The sequence below is a fragment of the Anser anser genome (genome assembly GCF_964211835.1).
Source record: "Anser anser genome assembly, chromosome: 25".
Classification (NCBI taxonomy): domain Eukaryota; kingdom Metazoa; phylum Chordata; class Aves; order Anseriformes; family Anatidae; genus Anser; species Anser anser.
The window spans coordinates 5,294,699-5,314,241 of NC_139746.1; the positions used below are offsets into that span (position 1 = coordinate 5,294,699).

General features: G+C 58.6%; 1 protein-coding gene across 5 annotated transcripts in view; it reads left to right on the forward strand.

Annotated features, from left to right (window-relative positions):
• Nucleotides 1-965: 965 nt before the first annotated feature.
• The window catches only part of ONECUT3 (one cut homeobox 3), a 29,001-nt gene continuing 10,423 nt past the window's right edge, over nt 966-19,543 (forward strand). For 3 of the 5 annotated variants that reach the window (XR_014575275.1, XR_014575276.1, XM_083810849.1), the window contains exon 1: nt 966-2,097. Coding sequence is in view for 3 of the 5 variants with exons in the window: in XM_083810849.1 (XP_083666975.1) it covers nt 1,068-2,097 (1,030 nt within the window). In the remaining 2 variants the exon portion in view is untranslated. Of the gene's footprint in view, nt 2,098-6,151; nt 6,280-8,315; nt 11,588-19,543 lie in introns of those variants that run through there. The other 2 variants (XM_083810848.1, XM_083810850.1) reach the window with 2 other exon arrangements.

The following is a 19,543-nucleotide window of genomic DNA, read 5'->3' on the forward strand; positions in this document are numbered from 1 at the left end:
GGGGCACAAGTGTGGGTGCAGGCAGGTGGGGGGGACACGCGTGGGGACATAGGTGCGAGAGAGAGGGAGTGTTTGGGGGAGATGGGGGGGGGGAGCGGCTGGGGGGGGTCATCCAGGCCCTGGGTAAAGAAAGAATTTGGGGGGAACTCTTGGGGGGGCAGCAGGTGCGGGGGGGAGCAGAGGGGGTGCGGGGGGGTGCAGGGGGGGCGTTGGGCACAGGCGCTTTGGTAGCACACGCAGGGGTGGTGACAGCCAGATGTGTGCGGCGGGGGGGTCAGCCAGATGTGCACATTTTTGGGGGGGTCAGCCAGATGTGCGGGGACACAGGTGTGTGCGGCGGGCACCGCGCAGCGCCGCCAGATGTGCGCTGGGTGCCCGGGGGGGGGGGGGGGGGAGCACCGACGATGGGGGAGGTCACCCTGAGGGGTGGGGGTCAGCCCCTAGGGGGGGGCAGCTCTGGAGGGGGGGTCACTATGGGGGGTGTCACTATAGGAGGGGGTCAGTATCAGCGAGGGGGGTGACTATAGGGCAGGAGGGGTGCTCAGCCCCACGCGCCGGGCACCCCCGTTCCCGAGGACCGGGGAAGGCGGGGGGGGGGGGGGGGGGGCGGCACGGCTCGGTTCGGTGCGGGGGGGCTGGGGGGGGGGAACGGGGGGGGGCGGGGCGGCGCTGACGTCACGCCGCGGCCCAGAGCGAGGCTGCCGGGAGCCGGCGGCCGAGGCGCGCCGCAGCCGCCCCGAGCGCACGCCCCGCGCCCCGCTCCGCTCCGCGCAGCCCCCGCGCAGCGCAGCGCAGAGCCGGCAGCGCCCCGAGGCCGGGCTGGGGCGGCGCGGCATGCCGGCCTGAGCGCGGGGCGAGGGAGATCGATCCCCGGAGCGCGGAGTCTGAATTAATCCGGGCAGCGGGGAGGGGGGGGCGGTGGAGGAGGAGGAGGAGGAGGAGGTGGAGGAGGAGGAGGAGGAGGAGGAGGAAGAGGAGGAGGAGGAGGAGGAGGCGGCGGCGGCGGGGCTGGGGGAGGAAGGCAGCGAGCGAGCGGGCGAGGACAGCGGCAGAGCCCGGCGGCCACCATGGAGCTGGCGATGGAGAACCTGGGCAGCCTGCACGGCGTCCCGCACTCGCAGCCCGCCGAGCTGCTGAGCCCGGCGCACGGGCGGCAGGGCTCGCACCGCAACCTGGTGCCGCACGGCCGGCCCGCCATGGTGTCGGGCATGGCCTCCATCCTGGAGGGGGGCGACTACCGCGCCGAGCACAGCCTGGCCGCCCCGCTGCACCCCGCCATGAGCATGTCCTGCGAGTCGCCGTCCGGCATGAGCCTGAGCAGCACCTACACCACGCTGACCCCCCTGCAGCACCTGCCGCCCATCTCCACCGTGTCGGAGAAGTTCCACCACCCGCACCACCACCACCACCACCACCACCCGCACCAGCGCCTCGCCGGCAACGTGAGCGGCAGCTTCACCCTCATGCGCGACGAGCGGAGCCTCGCCTCCATGGGCAACCTCTACAGCCACTACCCCAAGGACATGCCGGCCATGGGGCAGCCCCTCTCGCCGCTCCCCAACGGGCTGGGCAGCCTGCACAACGCCCAGCAGCCGCTGGCTCCCTACGGCCCCGGCGGCCACTTGCCCAACGAGAAGATGCTCTCGCCCAACGGCTTCGACTCGCACGCCGCGATGCTGTCCCGGGGCGAGGAGCACCTGGCGCGGGGGCTGGCGGCCCCCAGCTCGGCCATGATGCCCCCGCTCAACGGGATGCACCCGCACGGCCACCCGCACGCCCAGCCCGGGGGCTCGCTCCTGGGCGAGCGGGAGCGCCAGGCCTCGGCCGCCGGCTCGCAGCCCGGAGCCTCCGGGCAGGTGGAGGAGATCAACACCAAGGAGGTGGCTCAGAGGATCACGGCCGAGCTGAAGCGCTACAGCATCCCGCAGGCGATCTTCGCGCAGAGGATCTTGTGCCGCTCGCAAGGGACCCTCTCGGACCTGCTGCGGAACCCCAAGCCCTGGAGTAAGCTCAAGTCGGGCCGGGAGACTTTCCGGAGGATGTGGAAATGGTTGCAGGAGCCGGAATTTCAGAGGATGTCGGCGCTCAGGCTCGCAGGTAGGGCACGGCGGGGGTCCGAGGGGACCGACACGCGTGGGGACCCCTCCCAGGAGCGCCCCGGGTAGCGGGGAGCCGGGTCGGGGCCGGGCCGGGGGTTACCGAGCCTTACGAAGACAAGGATGGAAATATCGCAACCCCCCCGCCCCGGGCCTGCTCCTGACAGCAGGAAACAGGAGCTCGGAGGCGGCAGGAGCCGGGTGCTCCCGGCACTGTTCCCCGGTGGGCTGCCTCTCCCCCCGGGGGTCGTTTCCCGTGCGGTCACACACGCTGCACCGGCCCCGTTCTCCCCCCGGAGAGCCACCGGTGGGGCCGTGTCGCGCTTGGCACCGCCGCTGGGTCCCCGCAGCCCCGGCTGCGCTGAGGGCAGGCTCCGGTCCCTCCTCCGTTACCGGGGGCTCGCACCGGGGAAGCCGTGCTGCTGCTGGGGGGGGACGGCGAAAATCAGGGGGAGACACCCGGGGCTGCGCTCCGCTCCCCGGGGCACCGCAAGCGCTGCCCGCAGGAGAACCGCCCCGGGGGGACCGGGGGCTGCCCCGTGGAGGCACCGCGGGTGCGGAGCGCACGGAGGCTCCGCGCCCCCCCCAGCCGGCGAGGCTCGTTCGGCCTCACCCCGGCGCTGGGCCGGGGGACGTGCGTTTGCTGGGGGAAGAAAAGAAAAAAAAAAATCACACACACACACATGCACAAAAAATGCGTTTTCTGTGTGCGGGGGCTCGGAGGGGTCACGGTGTCGGTGCGCGGACGAAAGGGCAGGAGAGCTGGAGGACGTGTCGGAGCCCCCCCGCCACCCTCCCGCATCCCCGCTCCTCCGCACCGGCCCCGACAGAACCGCTCTAGGGCTCCGCGGGGCCAGGCGGGGGTGGCCGGGGGCTGCCACTACCCGGGGGGGGACGTTGCGGAGATCGCAGCTCCCGGGGGGACCGGGCAGAGTCCGGCCCGCTGGGGGCTGCGCACGGCGAGGAGCCGGCCGTTATTTATGGAGGAGAGCAGCGTTCATATGTATTTAGTGTAATTCAGTTGCTCTTTAATTAGGGCAGGGTAGTGGCATCTTTTAGTTCCAGTCGATGCCCTATTGAAAAGCAGTTAATAGAATGCAAATTGTTCCTGGCTTTACAAGGTTCTGGTAAATAAAGATTTAAACACTGCCGCGATCGGCCGTTTAATGCCCCCGTTGTTCGGGCTAATTGAGCGGCGGGTGGCTGCCTCCTGGCTCGCCAAAATTTGAAATAATACCCGTGGTTGTGAGGGTGGGAATGAATCCCCGGCTCGGGGAGGCTGCGGGAGCTCCGTGCCCCTCGGCCCGGCCCGGTGCGGCGGAGGCCGGGGGAGTCGGGTTCTGCCCCCGCTTCCATCGCTCCGGTCGTCCCCGAGCTGTCGGGGGAGATTTCTTTTCCCTAAAATGGTTTTTAATTCCTTACGCCGCGTTTCCCTGGGTCCCAGGGGCGCTTTGCGCCAAAGGACGATATTTCCGGAAATAGAAAAATCCAAATTTCGTAGGGACGGGGGTTTAATTCCCTGCTTTCTGCGAGGACAATCAAATACAACGCACCCCGCGAGGAACTCGCCTCTGCCAAACCCCGGCGACCCCGACTGGACCGGGCCGTGGCTCTCGCCCCACCGGGCCGCCCCACGGAGGATCCGCCGGCCCGGCCTCCACGCAGCCCCGGGCCTCCACGCAAGCCCGGCCTCCCCGCGGCTCTCCCCGCTTTGTTCCCGGCTCCCGGCCCCGCTGGGGCCCGGTTTCGTTTCGTTCCCCAGCCCCCCGTAGCTCTCGCCCCCCGACGGGCGCTCCGGGAGGCCGGGCGGAGGCTCGGGGGACGCGGGCCTTCCCCGGGCTGGCTTTGTCCCGCCGGGAAACGAGGCCGGGGGAGGCCGCCGGGGGAGCGGGACCCCACGGCCGCCACCGACCCCGTTCCTCGACGGCGCGGCCGCGGCTCGGCCCCACGCCCACGGAAAAGGCGCTTATAGGGGAGGGGGCGCGCCGGGAGCCGGCGATCCCCAACCCGCCCCCCCCCAACCCGGCCGTCCTGGGGCCGCGGCTCGATCCTGCTCGCTTCTTCCCACCCCGCCGGCGCTGGAGGGGCCGTAGGGCCGCTGCTACCGCCCGGCGAGCAGCCTGGCAGGGACCGGCCTCGTCCCCCCGGTGCGAACACAACGGAAGGGGGGGGGGGGGGTCCAACCGGGGGGCCCGGGCCGGTCGCCGTGTTCAGGAGCCCACCCGCTGTATTAGTCCGAGGCAGTAAATCGCGGATCGATAAACACGCCGGGCCCCTCGAAATGGCAATTGCTGCTTTTCTCCTCTTTCCACTCCAATTCCCCCTCTCGCCGCCCCGTGCGCAGATGAACCATTAATTATTCAGCCGGGGCCCGGGCAGAGCCGCAGCGGGGGTGGGGGGTGGGAGGTGGGGGGCTGCGGCCCCCAACGGCCCCGCACAGCTCCCTCCGGTGCCGGGGGGGCTGTGGCTCCGCTCCCCCCGGGGGCTCCCCGAAATAGGGGTGCCCCACGGGGAAGCATCTGGGCAGCAGCTGGCGGTGCCCGTCCCGTCCCCTCGGGCCATCCATCTCGGCCACCCGCTGTCACCGCCGCATTGTGTCCCCGTGTGTGTCCCCCCCCCGGTCCAGACGCAGCTCTGCAAACTTCGTGACCCCCCCACACACACCCACCCGTGATCCTCGGGGGGCGAAGGAGGCCCCACGGCTCCGTGCAAAGAAGTGGCTCCGTTTTCGTGGGCTCAGCTGGGTCCCCGCGTGTCCGCGGAGGGCAGTGGGAGTCCCCCCACCACGCGTCTCCGTGGGCGCTCTCCCATCCTCGCATGCTGACAGCCGGTGGGTGCCCTCCCACCCTGCGTGCCCGTGGGTGCCCTGTAGGAGCCCCCGCTCCTGCGCACCCGCGTGTTGGACACCCCGTCCCCGCCACGGGTTTATTCCTGCACGCAGGATTAGGGAATCCTCCCGTGGTTAGCACCTGGGAGAGCCGAGACCTCGCTGTGGCCCTTTAGCTCCGTGTCCATTTGTGCTAAACTCGGCCAGAAACCATCGGCCCGTGGTTTTCGCCTTGCCCCGCGGGAACGCAGGAACACGCGTGAAATTCGGCCGCTCGCCCCAGGGCTTTGAGCCGCGGCTGGGATTCGAGGCCGGCCGAGAGCAGCCGGGGTCGCCCGGCCCGGTGGCAGCGCGGTCCCGAGTGGGTCCCCAGCACGGCCCCTCCCGGCCCAAACGCCCCCGGTTGTGCTGCCCCGGGGGGGCCGGGACGGAGCCGCCGCTCGCTGCGGGCCGGGAGCTTCGCTGAGCGCTGTCCGCGCGCGTTTTCGTTTTCGTCTTTTGCTTCTATGTTTCTTTCCTTCTCCCTTTGCCATTTTTTTTTAATTTCTTGTCCCTTTATTTTTGTTTAATTTCCTTTTTCTTCTCTTTTTTTTGTTTACATTTTGTTTTCGTTTTTTCATTTCTTCTACTTTTCGTTTTCTATTTCCTTTCCTTTCCTTTCCTTTCCTTTCCTTTCCTTTCCTTTCCTTTCCTTTCCTTTCCTTTCCTTTCCTTTCCTTTCCTTTCCTTTCCTTTCCTTTCCTTTCCTTTCCTTTCCTTTCCTTTCCTTTCCTTTCCTTTCCTTTCCTTTCCTTTCCTTTCCTTTCCTTTCCTTTCCTTTCCTTTCCTTTCCTTTCCTTTCCTTTCCTTTCCTTTCCTTTCCTTTCCTTTCCTTTCCTTTCCTTTCCTTTCCTTTCCTTTCCTTTCCCTTCCCTTCCCTTCCCTTCCCTTCCCTTCCCTTCCCTTCCTTTCTTTTCTTTTCTTTTCTTTTCTTTTCTTTTCTTTTCTTTTCTTTTCTTTTCTTTTCTTTTCTTTTCTTTTCTTTTCTTTTCTTTTCTTTTCTTTTCTTTTCTTTTCTTTTCTTTTCTTTTCTTTTCTTTTCTTTTCTTTTCTTTTCTTTTCTTTTCTTTTCTTTTCTTTTCTTTTCTTTTCTTTTCTTTTCTTTTCCCCTTCCTACTTTCTCACCTGCTCTCCCTGACCGATTCTCCGTCACTACCCGACCGGGTGTCGCTATTCAAAAAACTAAAAGCACCCGGACAAACGAAAACCCCGAAGGCATCAGCGCGGGGCTCTGCCAAAGCAAAGGGCCAGCAAATGCCCGAGAGCTTTGGCAACGCCGATAATTAATGCCGCTAATTAATACCGCGAGCTAGCACTCCGAATCGCCAGCACGAGGGAGAGGAACACGCTGCGGAAAACCTGGGGGAACAGGGGAACATCGGCCGAGTTTTGTTTCAATTTCAGCTTCACTCCAACGACTTCGGCCCAACCGCGGCGCCCCCGCGGCAGCGGCCCCGGGCAGGGAGCGCGGAGCCCTCCCGGGGGTGCCGGGGAGAAGCCCCCCGGCAGCGGGGCGCCTCCGTGGCACCGGAGCGATTTGTTTCGCTGCTGTAAAGCGGGGGAAAACGGCTGTGAAGGGCTGCAGCCGGGGCCGCTCCGCACCTTCCAGCCCCGGCAAGGGGCCGAACGCCCGCTTATAAAAAAAAGGAAGAAGAAAAAGGAGGAGAAGAAGAAGAAGAAGAAAAAGAAGAAGAAGAGGAAGAAAAAGAAGAAAAAGAAGAAGAAAAAGAAGAAAAAAGAAAAAAGAAAGAAAAAAGAAAGAAAAAAGAAAGAAAAAAGAAAGAAAAAAGAAAGAAAAAAGAAAGAAAAAAGAAAGAAAAAAGAAAGAAAAAAGAAAGAAAAAAGAAAGAAAAAAGAGATGGTGAAGGAGAAGAAAAATAATAAGAAGAAAAAGGAAAAGAATAAAAAGGAGAAGAAGAAGAGGAAGAAAAAGAAGAAAAAAGAAGGAGGAGGAGGAGAAAGAGACGAAGATGATGAAGAAGGAGAAATAGAAAAAAAGAAAGAAAAAGAAAAAAGAAAAAAGAAAAAAGAAAAAAGAAAAAGAAAAAGAAAAAGAAAAAGAAAAAGAAAAAGAAAAAGAAAAAGAAAAAGAAAAAGAAAAAGAAAAAGAAAAAGAAAAAGAAAAAGAAAAAGAAAAAGAAAAAGAAAAAGAAAAAGAAAAAGAAAAAAAGGAAAGGAAAGAGGAAAAGAAAACGAAAGGAAAACAAAAGAAAGTAAGAAGGGGAGAAATCCATTTCCCCCAGGGAAACCCCCCTTTTAGCGTTATTTATTCTTATTTTCACTTGGGAGTTCAGGCGCTAATAACAGCACCTTCCCTCCGCCGGCGCGGAGCCTCCCGCCGGGACCAGCCGGGACCGGCGCCTCCAGCTCCGCGGGGGCGGCCGCCCCGCACCGCGCCCCGCATCCCGCACCGCGCCCCGCATCCCGCACCGCCCCGCACGGCGCCGCACCGCGCCCCGCACCGCGCCGCCTCCCTTATCAGCGCGCCGGGGCCGCCTCGCTCCGCCCGCAGCTATTTTTCTGTTTGCTCCTAATCTGCGCGTCAGAAGGGGCCAATAAACCTCCCGTCGGTTAAATATTAAATCTGCCTTCTCCCCCCCTTCCCCACGAGGAAATGGGCTCCCCGCTCCGCCGGGGGCAGCTGCGCACCCCAACCCCCGGACCCCCCCTCCCCAGCACCACCCCGCACCCCAACCCCAAAACCCTTCAGCCCCGCCGGGCTCCTCTCAGCCCTGCCCTGGGGGGGGGCCCAAAGCCGAGCCCCAGCCCGCGGCTTTGCATGCAGCCACCTCTCGGCTGTCATTTTTTTGGGGGGTGCCCATTTGGGGTGGATTTTTGTTTTTTTTTCTGGGCGTACGAGGCGGGGGCAATTTTTTTTTTTTCCTCTGTCCTGTCAATCGCCACTGAAACCATAAGGGAGAGATAACAGAGAAGAGAAAACTCTCGCAGTGACCTTTGAATCAATTTGAAAAACCTCATTTAACTGATAAGTCTTGAAAGGCCCAGAACTAATTTGAAAATACATCTATTAAAATCTCATTGCCGCTGCCTGAGAGCTGCTGGGCAGGGTGTGCAAGGCAGACTTCCTGGGGTCGGGGGAGCCGGGAGAGCAGGTTTAAACCCTGGTCAACAAAGAGATTGCAGCACTGCCTGCAAAATGATGGGGCTTAAACCAGGAGAGAAAATAAGAATATTAAAAGAGAATTCATCTTTCTTCCCCTGCTGGTGGGGAAAGGGGAGATTTACAGCATTTTCCTGCCATAACCAGGCGCAGAGTCTGGGATTGCAGACAGAATATTGGATTTTTTTTTTTCCTCCAGAAAACAAATCCAATATTTTCTCATTCTGCTCAGTTGCAGGGCCGGGCAGCTTGCGCCATGGAGAGGGGAGCCGTTGCCTCCGGAGAGGTTGGGGCCACCGCGGGGGCTCTGCCACACACCCGCCCTGGGAGCTTCTGTGCGGGTTCCTGAGCAAATACCAAAATGGGGACAAAACGTGGGTCTGGGGCTTGTGGGACCTGGACAGGCCTGAGCAGCGGCAGATTTCTGGGCTGCTCAGTCCCCGAGCTGCCAGGGTGGGAATCCCTCAAGCCACCGTGCAGCTCCCAGGATCGGATGCTGCAAATCGCAGGCCTGAAGTTGCAGGCGGTTCGCAATCTCTGCTTGGTTTTTAAGCACCCAGTGAACAAAGTGGAGAGAGGGGAGGGATGGTTGGAGAGGGGAGAAGCCCAGCAGCAGAGCCCAGGCTCCCTTCTCCTGCTCTGGAATTGTCCCCGTCCCCTCTGTACTGGGCATGGCACCTTGCCTCTGCCAGCAACCCTGCAGCAACGCCTGGGTGTACAGGAACCAAAAATCCTGCACAGAACCCCCCCACACCCCGGGCACCTGAATCTCCCCACGCAATCTTTGCACAGCACCAGTGAGGCCGTTGCCTTGCAACGCGAACAGAAAATTAAGAGGAAATTTTTAAAAATCCAACCAAAAGTGCTGGAGCTTTCCAGATCCCTACAAATTCGGGACACAACCTGTCCCTCCCATCCAGGCTTTGGGGTGCGGTTTTGGGGTTGGCTGTGTTTCCCACAGGTGCCACAACAGGAGCACCCCAGCCGGGTGCGGTATTTAGGGGAGAAGTTTCCCACCATGCTGCCTAATTCCCCGAGGATTTTCAGCATGCAGCCCTCCACCCTGGAATGCTGTGGAAGGCTTTGATCCATCCTAGCCCCAGCTCCACGCGTGCACACAGCTCAGCCCCAGCTCCCTTTTTGGAGCTGAGCTGCCACGAGCGAGGTACGAGCCCGTGGCTCAGCATCGAAATAAGGATGTTTGAATTCCGATCAATCCAGGATGTGCTTTTGGCTGTTGCCTTCTACCTGCACAGCATGAAAGGCAGCGGAGGGGGGCTGGGGTCAGCCTCTGCCTTCAAACACTGCTCAAAAAGGGAGCAAAAAAAAAAAATCCTCCTGCAGACCATCTGTCCGCAGCCGAAAGCAAAGCTGGGTGGGTGCAATTGGCAAACGGGAGACCGGCAAGCAGCGCAGGGCTGCAGCGGGGCGGCCGGGGAGCAGCGAGCCGGCGGCACGTTTCAGCTGCCGCCGCCTGTGAGTGAATTTATTAATGGCTCCTCCGCGCAGGACTGTGGCAATCGAGTGGCAAGATTTGCTGATTAAACGGAAATTCAAAATCTCGTTAATACCTCAAATGATATAGATCATCTCCAGCAAGATTTAAACCCAGGAAGGGGCGGACAGGCAAAATGGATGATGGATTTTAGAACATTTTGGGGGTTGTTAAGGAATAGCGAAACAAAAAGCAACCTGGATTGTCTTGTGTTGAAAGGAGGGGACACTGAATGTTTTAAAAAGATGGGGCTTCCACTGAAATAAAGACTTTTTTTAAAAAAAAGTATTAAAAAAAATGCATATTTACACGGACATGGTTAGGATTTCAGGATTTACATTGTTATCTATCTTAAGTTATATGTTCAGTTAGGGGTATGCACTATAGCTCTTTTAAGCACTGGTGGCTTTTGGAGCGCAAGAGAGGTCCAGAAATCATTTAAAACAGATTCAGTGCAGTCCAATGCATTTTGCAGGCAGCAAAATTAAGGCCTGGAGTGGTTTGCTTGGCTCCGGTCAAGCAGCTGCAATGGGGCCAGCGATGCTGCACCACAAGAGCACGTACAGCGACCTCCGTCCTTGTCAGCTGCGACGGGCAAGACGTGGGCAGGGATGCTGCAGGGATGCTTCTGTTCCCCTCTCCCTGGCGGGTACCAATTTTTGAGTCCCGGTACTTGGAGATTGGTGCTTGTCCTTTCCTTCACCTTCTTGTCCCCCGGGTTTAGCTTAAAAGCTCTGCCCTGCAGGACCACGCTGCCCCGACCAAACCGTGCCCTTATTTCCTCCAGCGTCTCTTGTGTAGAATACGGTGTCCCTGTGAATTTGGGGTGGGGGGGAATTGCTGACCTCGGGGAAGCAGGGGTGCCCCACTGATCCCTGCTCAGGAGCCTAAGGAGCGGCTCGAGCCTTTAGAAAGCACAAGGAGAGACCTGGACCCGCCATCCTGGCTTTGCTCTGAACCTCTGTGTTCATCGCTCTTTATTTTCTCCACCCAAACCTGACGCAAACACACATGTACAGAAATCACTAAGACCCCCACCCTATGGGGTCTTTGTGTCCCCTGGGGCTCAGCATGGTCCCATGGAAGATGGAGCCAGAAAATCCCTGTGCAGGAGAAACCAGCGCTGGCTGTGCGAGGGGACTCGCCGGGCCTCGCCTTGGGTTCCTTGCTTGCAGACGGGCAAGAAAAAACGTGAATGACAAAATATTGGGGGAGGAGGGAAGGAAGGAAAAGCGAATTGCAACCTCTTCTGTTGCTTATGGCACAGGCAGGGCTAACCCCCTCTCGCTATGGGTGCTCCAAATGCAGCGCTGCCAGGGGAGCACGGAGAGCAGGGGCTGGGAGAAGCGGCCGCTCGGCCCCATCCAGGCAGGAGAACTGAGGTCTCCTGGTATGGGTGTCAGCATAGGGAGCCCTAAAATCTGGGGCCAGCGGGCTCGGCTTCGGTCCCTGTGCCCCACATGCAGTGCCACAATGTGGCCGAAGGGATGTGAGGGGTGGCTTTGCCATGGGTTGGCTCTTCAAGCATCCACACTTCCCTCCCGGCTCACCCCGTGCCTCAGTTTCCCCTCATGTACAGTGGGGATGACAACACCTTCACAGAGTATATCAAGTAAGCGGTGCCGGGTTACTAAAGCCGATGAACTCTGCGATGTTTTGTAAAAGGCCAGGTCTTTAAGCAGGAAGATTAGCTCCAGAGAGCGATGCCCCTTTGTGGGAAGTCATGCTACCCGTGGCTGATAAAGAGCAGGTAATGAGCAAACTCTCTCCATTAGGGATAAAATTGCAAATGTATTCGGAGCTGCTGACGGGTGATGGTATCAGGGGCTGACAGAGATATCAACGCGTCTGCCTCTGCAGCCGGCAAAGGCTGCTCCCATTACAGAGCTTTGAAGAGCACAAGTGACACTAGAGTGCAGCCTATCCCGGGGATGGGGACAGTGTGCCGCGCCAGCCCAGTGCCCACGGGCACACGTCTTGGCCACGCTGGGGGCATGCGTAATTTTTGTAGCAATCTGCCCGTACTCTTTATTTTGTACCATCTGTTATTTGGCCTGCACACGACATCCACACAGAGAAATTACAGCCCTTGATGTCGGGATTCAGGATGGATCTCCGTGGGGTTTGGTGCGCTGGTTGTTGGTGGACGGAGCAGTGGGATCAAGGGCAGCATCGGACCCAGTCTGGCTCTAAAAAGCGATGGAGCTGGTGCTGTGGGAGTTTGTGCTTCCAGAGCCTCTGGGATGGAGGGGTCCCCACCCAACCATTCCCCAAACTGCAAGGAGAAGGAGCAGGACGTTTGGCATCGTGCTGCTTTTTTTCCGAGTTACCCTCCCGCATGGGCAGAGAGATTCAAGATTTCAGTAAAAGGCCTCTGAAAATAGATCCACGGATCAATGCCTGTCTGAGAACTTTAGTTCTTTTGGGTGGGTGGGGGACAAATTTCACGTGTTTGGTGACATTTCTGATGTGAAAGTGTCCACTGAGTTCTCCCATGGCTGCAATGCTCCAGCTCAGCGAAACCCAGGCGCCTCCACCAATTCTGGTCTGGATTCTGCTCCAGACACCCGCAATATCCCAACCCAAAGACAAATGCATCAACTCCAATGTTTTACTGGAACTCCAGGAAAATTTGTCTCTCCAAACACAGAGGTTTGCCAACATTGGTGTTTGTGGGAGAGCTCCGTACAAGCACCGGTACCGATGTGCAAGGCAGCCAGGAGTGGGTCTGTGCCTGATTTGGGGCGTTTTAGTAGCTTTCTGTCAGGTGTTTATGTTTAGGGGCTTGCTTGTATCACATCTGCCTTGCAGCTGGTCAAGATTTTGGATGGTTCACCAATGGGGTAAAAAATGCCAAGTCAAAAAATGCCAATGTATGCTGTTTACATCAGATTGCTTGCACATAAAGAGAAAAAAGAGAAATTGAAAAAAGTCACCCAAAATCAGTACTCTCATTCAGAATAATGCTGATGTCAAAACGCCTTTCTTTAGCCTAAGAAAATTTGAAAGGATCTCCAAAACTGAAACAACCTTTTCCACCCCAAACCGATCATTCCCAGCAATGCAGCTGGCTTCAAGACTTTAAGAAATAAATGGGTGATTCTTTTTCTCTCTTTTCTTTTCGGAGCCATCCCCGAATGAGGGGTGATGTGGGTGTGTGGGCAGGAAGGATGAGCGCTGTGCCCATGTGTGCGTGTACCCATACAAGACAGTTACTCGCAGATGGTGATTTCTTTGAGCTGGATGTTTTTCTGCATGCTTAGGACCGAAGCCAGGGCCATTTCCAGCATCCAGGATCTTTTCGAGTTGTGTTTTCCATAGGACTTGTGCGTTCTCTTTGGAGACGTCTTTATCTCACGCTGGTGCCTCCGGCTGTGCCAAGCATCAGCAACGGTCTGGGGGACCCAGTGGAATCTAGTGTCCCTGCTGGGGCAACTGAGGGGGCAGGATCTGGCCCCAGCTACCACCCCCGACTGCAGGAACCCCAGCTGTTATTTAACCTGCCTCCGTAAAAATGGGAGAAAGGACAGGAGGGAGAACGGTGGTGGAAAACCAGTGAAAAGAAAGAGCACCGCTGGGCTGCATGCAGCTGAGCCTTCAGTAGAGCCGCAACACCCACCAGTGATTGCTCTCCTTTCAGTCCTTTTTCTCTTCTTTTTCTCTTCTTTTTCCTTTCCTTTCCTTTCCTTTCCTTTCCTTTCCTTTCCTTTCCTTTCCTTTCCTTTCCTTTCCTTTCCTTTCCTTTCCTTTCCTTTCCTTTCCTTTCCTTTCCTTTCCTTTCCTTTCCTTTCCTCTCCTCTCCTCTCCTTTCCTCTCCTTTCCTCTCCTTCTTCCTTTCCTTTCCTCTCCTTTTTCCTTTCCTTTCCTCCCCCTCCCCCCCCCCCCTTTTTTTCCTTTTCTTCCCCCTCCCATTTTTTTTCCCTTTTCTTCCCCCTTTCTTCCTTGGAACATTTTTCCCCAAACAAAACCTTTTCCAGAACACAACTACATTTATCCAAGGAGACAACCTCCTCTGACCAGACCACAGACATCCAGCCACACTCCCCCAGCCACGGTGCTGTGCCCCCGGCTCTGGGGGGTGTCCCCGGCCTGGCAGGGCCACTCCTGCACCCACAGACCTACCAAAGACCCCCCCAAGCCCCTTTGTGCCACCTCCCTCCTTGCAGACCCCAGGGCCAGCACCCAGCCAGGCACGTCGCCATCAAACTGATGTGCCAGCAATATCCGACGCGGAGTTAAAGCCACTCGTGGGAGTTTCAATAAAATCGACCGGGCAGGATCAATGCTCTGCACCAGCTCCTCCCGGCCTCCCCGGCACACGGTGTAGGGCCGGAAAACATCCAGGGCTGTGAAATGCGGGAGGGGGCCGGGCAGGGACCTGATTACAAATCCATCCCATGCTTGCCATGATTAATTGCTTCGTTACCAGAAGCAGCAGCTCCACGTGGGGGTCATCTTTAAAGGCAACGGCGGGGCAGAAGTTTCCTTCTGTGCTCCCAATCCCAGCGAGGGGAGGTGGGAGCCCCCTGCCCACCTCAGCCGGGCCGAGGGCGAGCCCTCAGCACACTCTGGGGCCATGCTCAGCGCTGTCTCCCCCACTAGCTCTGTTGGTTGTTGGAGCCAGCGCCTCCCCAGCCACTCAGGAGCCACCTCCTGAGGCCGGGGAGGGGTCCCTGAGCACCCCCCCCCCCCCCCAGCTCATGACCACAGGGCGATGCTGAGCCACGTGCCTCTAAGCCAGCACGGCGAGGGCAGGATGCGGCCCCAGGCCGCCTGGGGCCTGGCTCATGGATCCCTGCTGGGTGCGTTGGGTCTCCATCTTAGGGGACGGGCTGAGCGGCTGTGGGGCAGCCGTGGGGCAGTGTACACAGTGTATGAAGTGACATTGGGGCAGCCGTGAGGCAGTGTGTAGAGTGACTCTGGAACAGCCGTGGGGCTGTGTATGCAGCACATACAGCAACTTTGGGGCAGCCATGGGGCAGTGTATGCAGTGACACTGGGGCTGCTGTGGGGCAGTGTATGCAGTGTATGGAGTGATGTTGGGGCAGCCGTGGGGCAGTCTATGCCGTGTACACAGTGACTTTGAGGCAGCCGCAGGGCAGCCATGGGCCTGGTGCAGGCTCCTCGCCCCACACAGCCACCCCGCCACCAGCTGCCATTCCAGTGCCTCCCGGGGCTGCGTGACCACTTCCCCCCCCCCGAGATACGAATGGACCGCCCCAGCCCCGTGTACCGGGGCGGTGGGAACGGCCCATCGCGCCGAGCAGGGGGGCACTGGGGACGCCCCAGCCCCTCGGCGGCAGGGGGCGGCCGCCACCGCGCCATTGGTCAGCGGCAGGGGGCGTGTCCAGCCGTGGCCCCGCCCCGCGGCGGGAGTGCCGCTGTCCATCCGCGGGGGGGCGCCATGGCGGCGGGGACGGCCCATCGCGGCTGCGGCGGGGGGAGGGGGACGGGCGGCGAGGGGCGGGCCGAACCATTCCGTGCTGCGGGGGAGGGCACGGGGCGCACCGGGCGGCTCCGCGGCCCCAAAATGGCGGCGGGGCGGGACCGGGGCCTCGACGGCGGCCGGGACCTGGGGGCAGTGCCCCGGCCCGGCCGTGCCCGGCGGTCCCAGCCCCGGTGGGGCAAAGCCCCGGTGCCCAGGTCTGAGGGCCGCAGGCTCTGTGGCTGCGCAGTGCCGCAGAAAAGCGGCTGCCATTCGAGAGCTGCCTCAGCCCAATGCTGCGGGAGCTTCCCACCTGATACACCCGCTGGGGGTTTAGTCGGGAAATGCAGAAAAGACAAGGAAATGCAGAAACGCGTGGTTTTCTCCCCCTTCTCCTCTCTCCCACGAGGCGACGAGCTGCCCTGCCGATGCCGTGGCCGGTGGCAATGCCGGTGTCACCCGGCCTGACCTGACCGCAGCACTTCATTAGCGCCAATTTGCGCCGTCACGCTAAGTGGCGGTGACCGGGGAGCAGAGACGGGAGCGCGGAGCGTGGCCCTGCTGCCGGGCACCCTCACCCGGCCCTACCAGCTCCCCGTCACACAGCGGAGTGAAAAGCACAACGGAGATGCTGTTAGCAGCCAAACCCGGTTTTCTAGGCAGATAAAACTTGTTTCTTCCTGTGCCCAGGAAAGGGGGCAGACACAGCCCAGGGCTGGCAGGGCCGGAGGAGGTTGTGTGGAAAGGCCAAGAATAAAACACGGCAAACATTGCGGGATGGTGACGAACACACCTGGAGCCGCTGCAGCTTGTTTTCGTGTCCCCTCACACATGCTCAGACCAAACTCGTTAGCTCCAGGATTGGAAAAGCTGAAAATACCCTGCCATTTAAATACAGACAGTGCTTAGAAAGTACAGGAGAGTCAAAAGGTGTTCCGCAGGGCTGGCATCGCCGCTCTGCTTTGCTTGCTGTGGATCAGGAGGAGCTGTGTGTCGGTGCGACGTGGCTGTGCGGTCTCCACCAGCCTCTGCAGCTCCCAGCCCAGGTGAAGGGCTGAGGATTTGTTCCTTTGCTTCCAGTCCCTTCCATCCGACTGCCAACGTGCATGGCTGTAAAAGCTGTTGGGGACTCAGCTGGGGACACCAGTGCAGGTGGCTGGTGATGCCTCACAGCACCGTGCATGTCCATTGGAGCCGCTTGTTGGCACGAGTTGCCAAAATCCTTCACAAGGAAGGGAAATACACCCAGCAACGCACGCGCGAGCACTTCATCTCATCTCAACTCCTAATCTGCAGCGTTCAGAGGAAGATTTAATTTGCTGGGCTCGAGGAAGCGCTCACCCTGCAGCATGCCAGCTGCATGCCAATGACCAGGGGTCTCCCCAGCTGCAGGAATCATCCTCCGGCAGCTCCTGGGGACACCCAGGGAGAAGCCAAAGCCTGAGGGGCTGCAGAGCGGCAGCACACAGGAGGCTCTGCACCAGTGGTTGCGTGCTTAACACTGAAGAAGACCGAATTTCCGCTGGGGAATCCTATTTGTGACAAATCTCCTTGGGCTTCTTTCCTACACCATAAAGAAAAATCAAACAATTGCAGTCACTAAATCACCCCAGCTCTGAGCATCCTGGCCAGCCCAGCTGTGGACCAAGGGGTTCCTCTTTTGCAGATGAAGCCCCCTGAGCATTGTTCCAGACTTTGCTCCAGATTTGGGGTGCAGATGCCATGATGTTGATTCTGCTCAGGATAAGCCAGGGCTCATCCCAGTTTGCTCATAGCCACAGACACCAAAACCTGGAACTGAGACAGCCCAGGGGCTATAGCGTTCTCCACTGGAGCCCCCAGATGCTCCTCTGCCCCTTCACACTGCTGCAAGCCTATTTGACAGGGAGAAACAGAGAAAAGCTGGTGTTTTTTTCCCCCTAACCTCGCTTACAGCCAGCATGCTGGCTCTGAAAGCCCCTGGCTGTCTTTTGTGATTTCAACAAATCACCAGCACTTAAGCAAAGTGGGCAGAAAATTACAGGTTGTATTGCAAGTGAATGGAGAGGGAGAGCACGCTGGGGCTGAGAAAACAGAGGTTTGCGGGTATAATAGAGAAACTAGTGTCTGGCAGGCTGCGGAAGCCTACAAAGCCATCAGGTATTAGTTAAATGCTTCGCGGAGTTCATGCTGCGAGGCATAATCGCAGCTTCTGAACAGCAGCCATTTGATTGTCTCTATTATGCCCCTTTAGAAATGATTTGGGAGATATTTTGCTTCGAGCTGTCAAGGTTAAGTCAAGGAAAGCGCTGTCCCTCTGACATAAGTGTCCAAGGAGGCAGAAACCCTCGGCAGAAGTCTTCGGGGAAAGCGGGTGGGATGCCGCTGCTCTCGGAGGGCTTTCCTCATGCTTCTCCCTCTGAGCTTGCTCCTTGACTGTTCTCCCTGTGTTTTTTCTGCTGCCAGATGAACTGTCTTGGGGATGAAATACCGGTCAGATTGCATGCCTAGTGTCCTCAAGGAAGGGTGTCCGTGCAATCGCCTTGTCCAAATGCATCTGTCATTCCCTCCTTGTAAGTCCTGCGCTTGTTGGCTGCTTGCAGCCAAGCCTGGCTGAGCTGTTGAGGTCTCAGAGGTGCACGCGTTCAGTGAACCAGGAGGCGAGAAGGAGAGGAGAGGAAGGCCTCCGTGGTGGGGATGGGTGGGCTCAGCCCCACACTGCCCACCTCTGCGCTATGGGGAACTCTGGTCCTTTTCCCCCAGCATCAGTCCTGGTACTGGGGACTAGCCAGGGAACAGACTCTGTGCTGTGGGCATTTGCTAAATAAATATCTCAGAGGCAGGCATGGAAGCTGTCCCCAAGGACTGGGGTCAGACCCAGAGACCCCAGAGGGACAGGAAGGAGAACATCATTAAGCCAAGGATGAGTGATTTGGAGTTCAGGACTTAGGGAAAAAAAAAAAAAAAAGGATTCAGAAGCACAAAATGCTGGCCTGGGTGGGAGTCCAAGCCATTCCCCGCTGTCCCCTGTCCCCACTGCCTTTGGGGATGCCACAGCCACACTGAGGGGGGGAAGCAGAAGGACCCTCCGCGGGGGGGTAGTGGCTGTAAATAGATCTGACCAGCGTCACTATCGATTTCTGCTGTGCGGAGCTGTAATTAGATGGAGCTGGGGAGGGGGGTGCTGGGCTGCGTCAGCAGGAAAATAAATTAATAAATAAACAAACGAGCACAGGAAACACAGGATGCATCCACCGCCGCATCACAGGCCAAAAATAAGGAAGAGGTGGGGGGGGGGGTGCACAGCGGGGCATCACCTCTGTCCGTGCAATGCTCGGCACCAGCCTTAGTGCTGGGTCATGGTTTGGCCAGCAAGACCCTGATGGTCGGTGTTTGCCTCGGAGCTGTGGGTTACTAATGGGCAACTGGTTTGTGATAATTATTTGTAATAACTGAAGCAGGGAGTGAGAAATGTGGGTTTGCAAAGCCAAAATATTGGGTGATGGGCTGGCAGTCCAGCACCACCGGTGGGAACAGGTGCTGCTGGGCAGGGCAGCCTGGATGCCGGGGGCTTTACTGGGATCGCAGCAGGCAATTCGCGTGGGGGCACGTCTGTATTTACACACACACACACACCGATATGCACCAGCTGTATGTATGCTGTATGTGCCATCCCTGCGGAGCAAAAGGGGTGGGTGCAGGGTGCCCACCCACGCTGCTGGCACGGGGCCAGCGCCCAGCATGCCGAGGGGACACCGGGGGACACCGGGAGGGCGCGCAGCGGTGGGGGATGCAGGGTCCATCAGGGAGAGGACGTGCTGCTCTGCGTGTGCACGCACCAGGGCGGGGGGACTTTCTCCATTTGTTTTTGGGGGGGCATTTGGGTGGGCATCTTTTTTTATTTTTAATTCATGTCTGAAAAAAAAAAGTCAAGTTTTCTATAAAGGCTTTTTTTTGTTTGTTCTTTTTGCAAGCATCTGATGGTCATAGGGTAGGTTTCCACTCAACCCTTCTCTGCTGGCTGTTTGAGTATGGTACCCCTGGGACAGGCTGCACCAGGGCCGGGACTGTCCCTTGTCCCCGCGGATGCTGGTTTGCAGCCTCTGGACTCGGGGCATTTTGCAAACCCTGCTGGGGGAGGAGGAAGGGAGGGGGAGGAAGGCTCTAAGGCTCTCTGCTTTACCGGGGACAGCTGATTTTGACTGAGTGCCCACTGAGGACCGAGCCCAGCAGCCAGGGAAAGGAGGTTAAATGCGTTGGGTGAATTACCTGCTTTGCTGAGCACAAGGCCTCCCCAGCTTTGGGTGGAACGGGGGGAAATCATCCTTCTCTGTGAGCTCAAGGTGGTGCAAAGAGGACCTGTAGAGTAGGCCAGCCGCAGAAAAAAAAAATCAAAGAGAGACCTTGCTCATTCTCTCGCTAGGAAGAAGTGACTTCCAGCACCCTCCTATTACTACGAGGCTGCATGGCTCCCTGATGTTTTACCCAGGCTGGCAGGGGAGGTGCGTCTGTAGGGCAGGCAGGTGGTCACCCCAAGGCAATAACCGGCCGTGGACCTGCC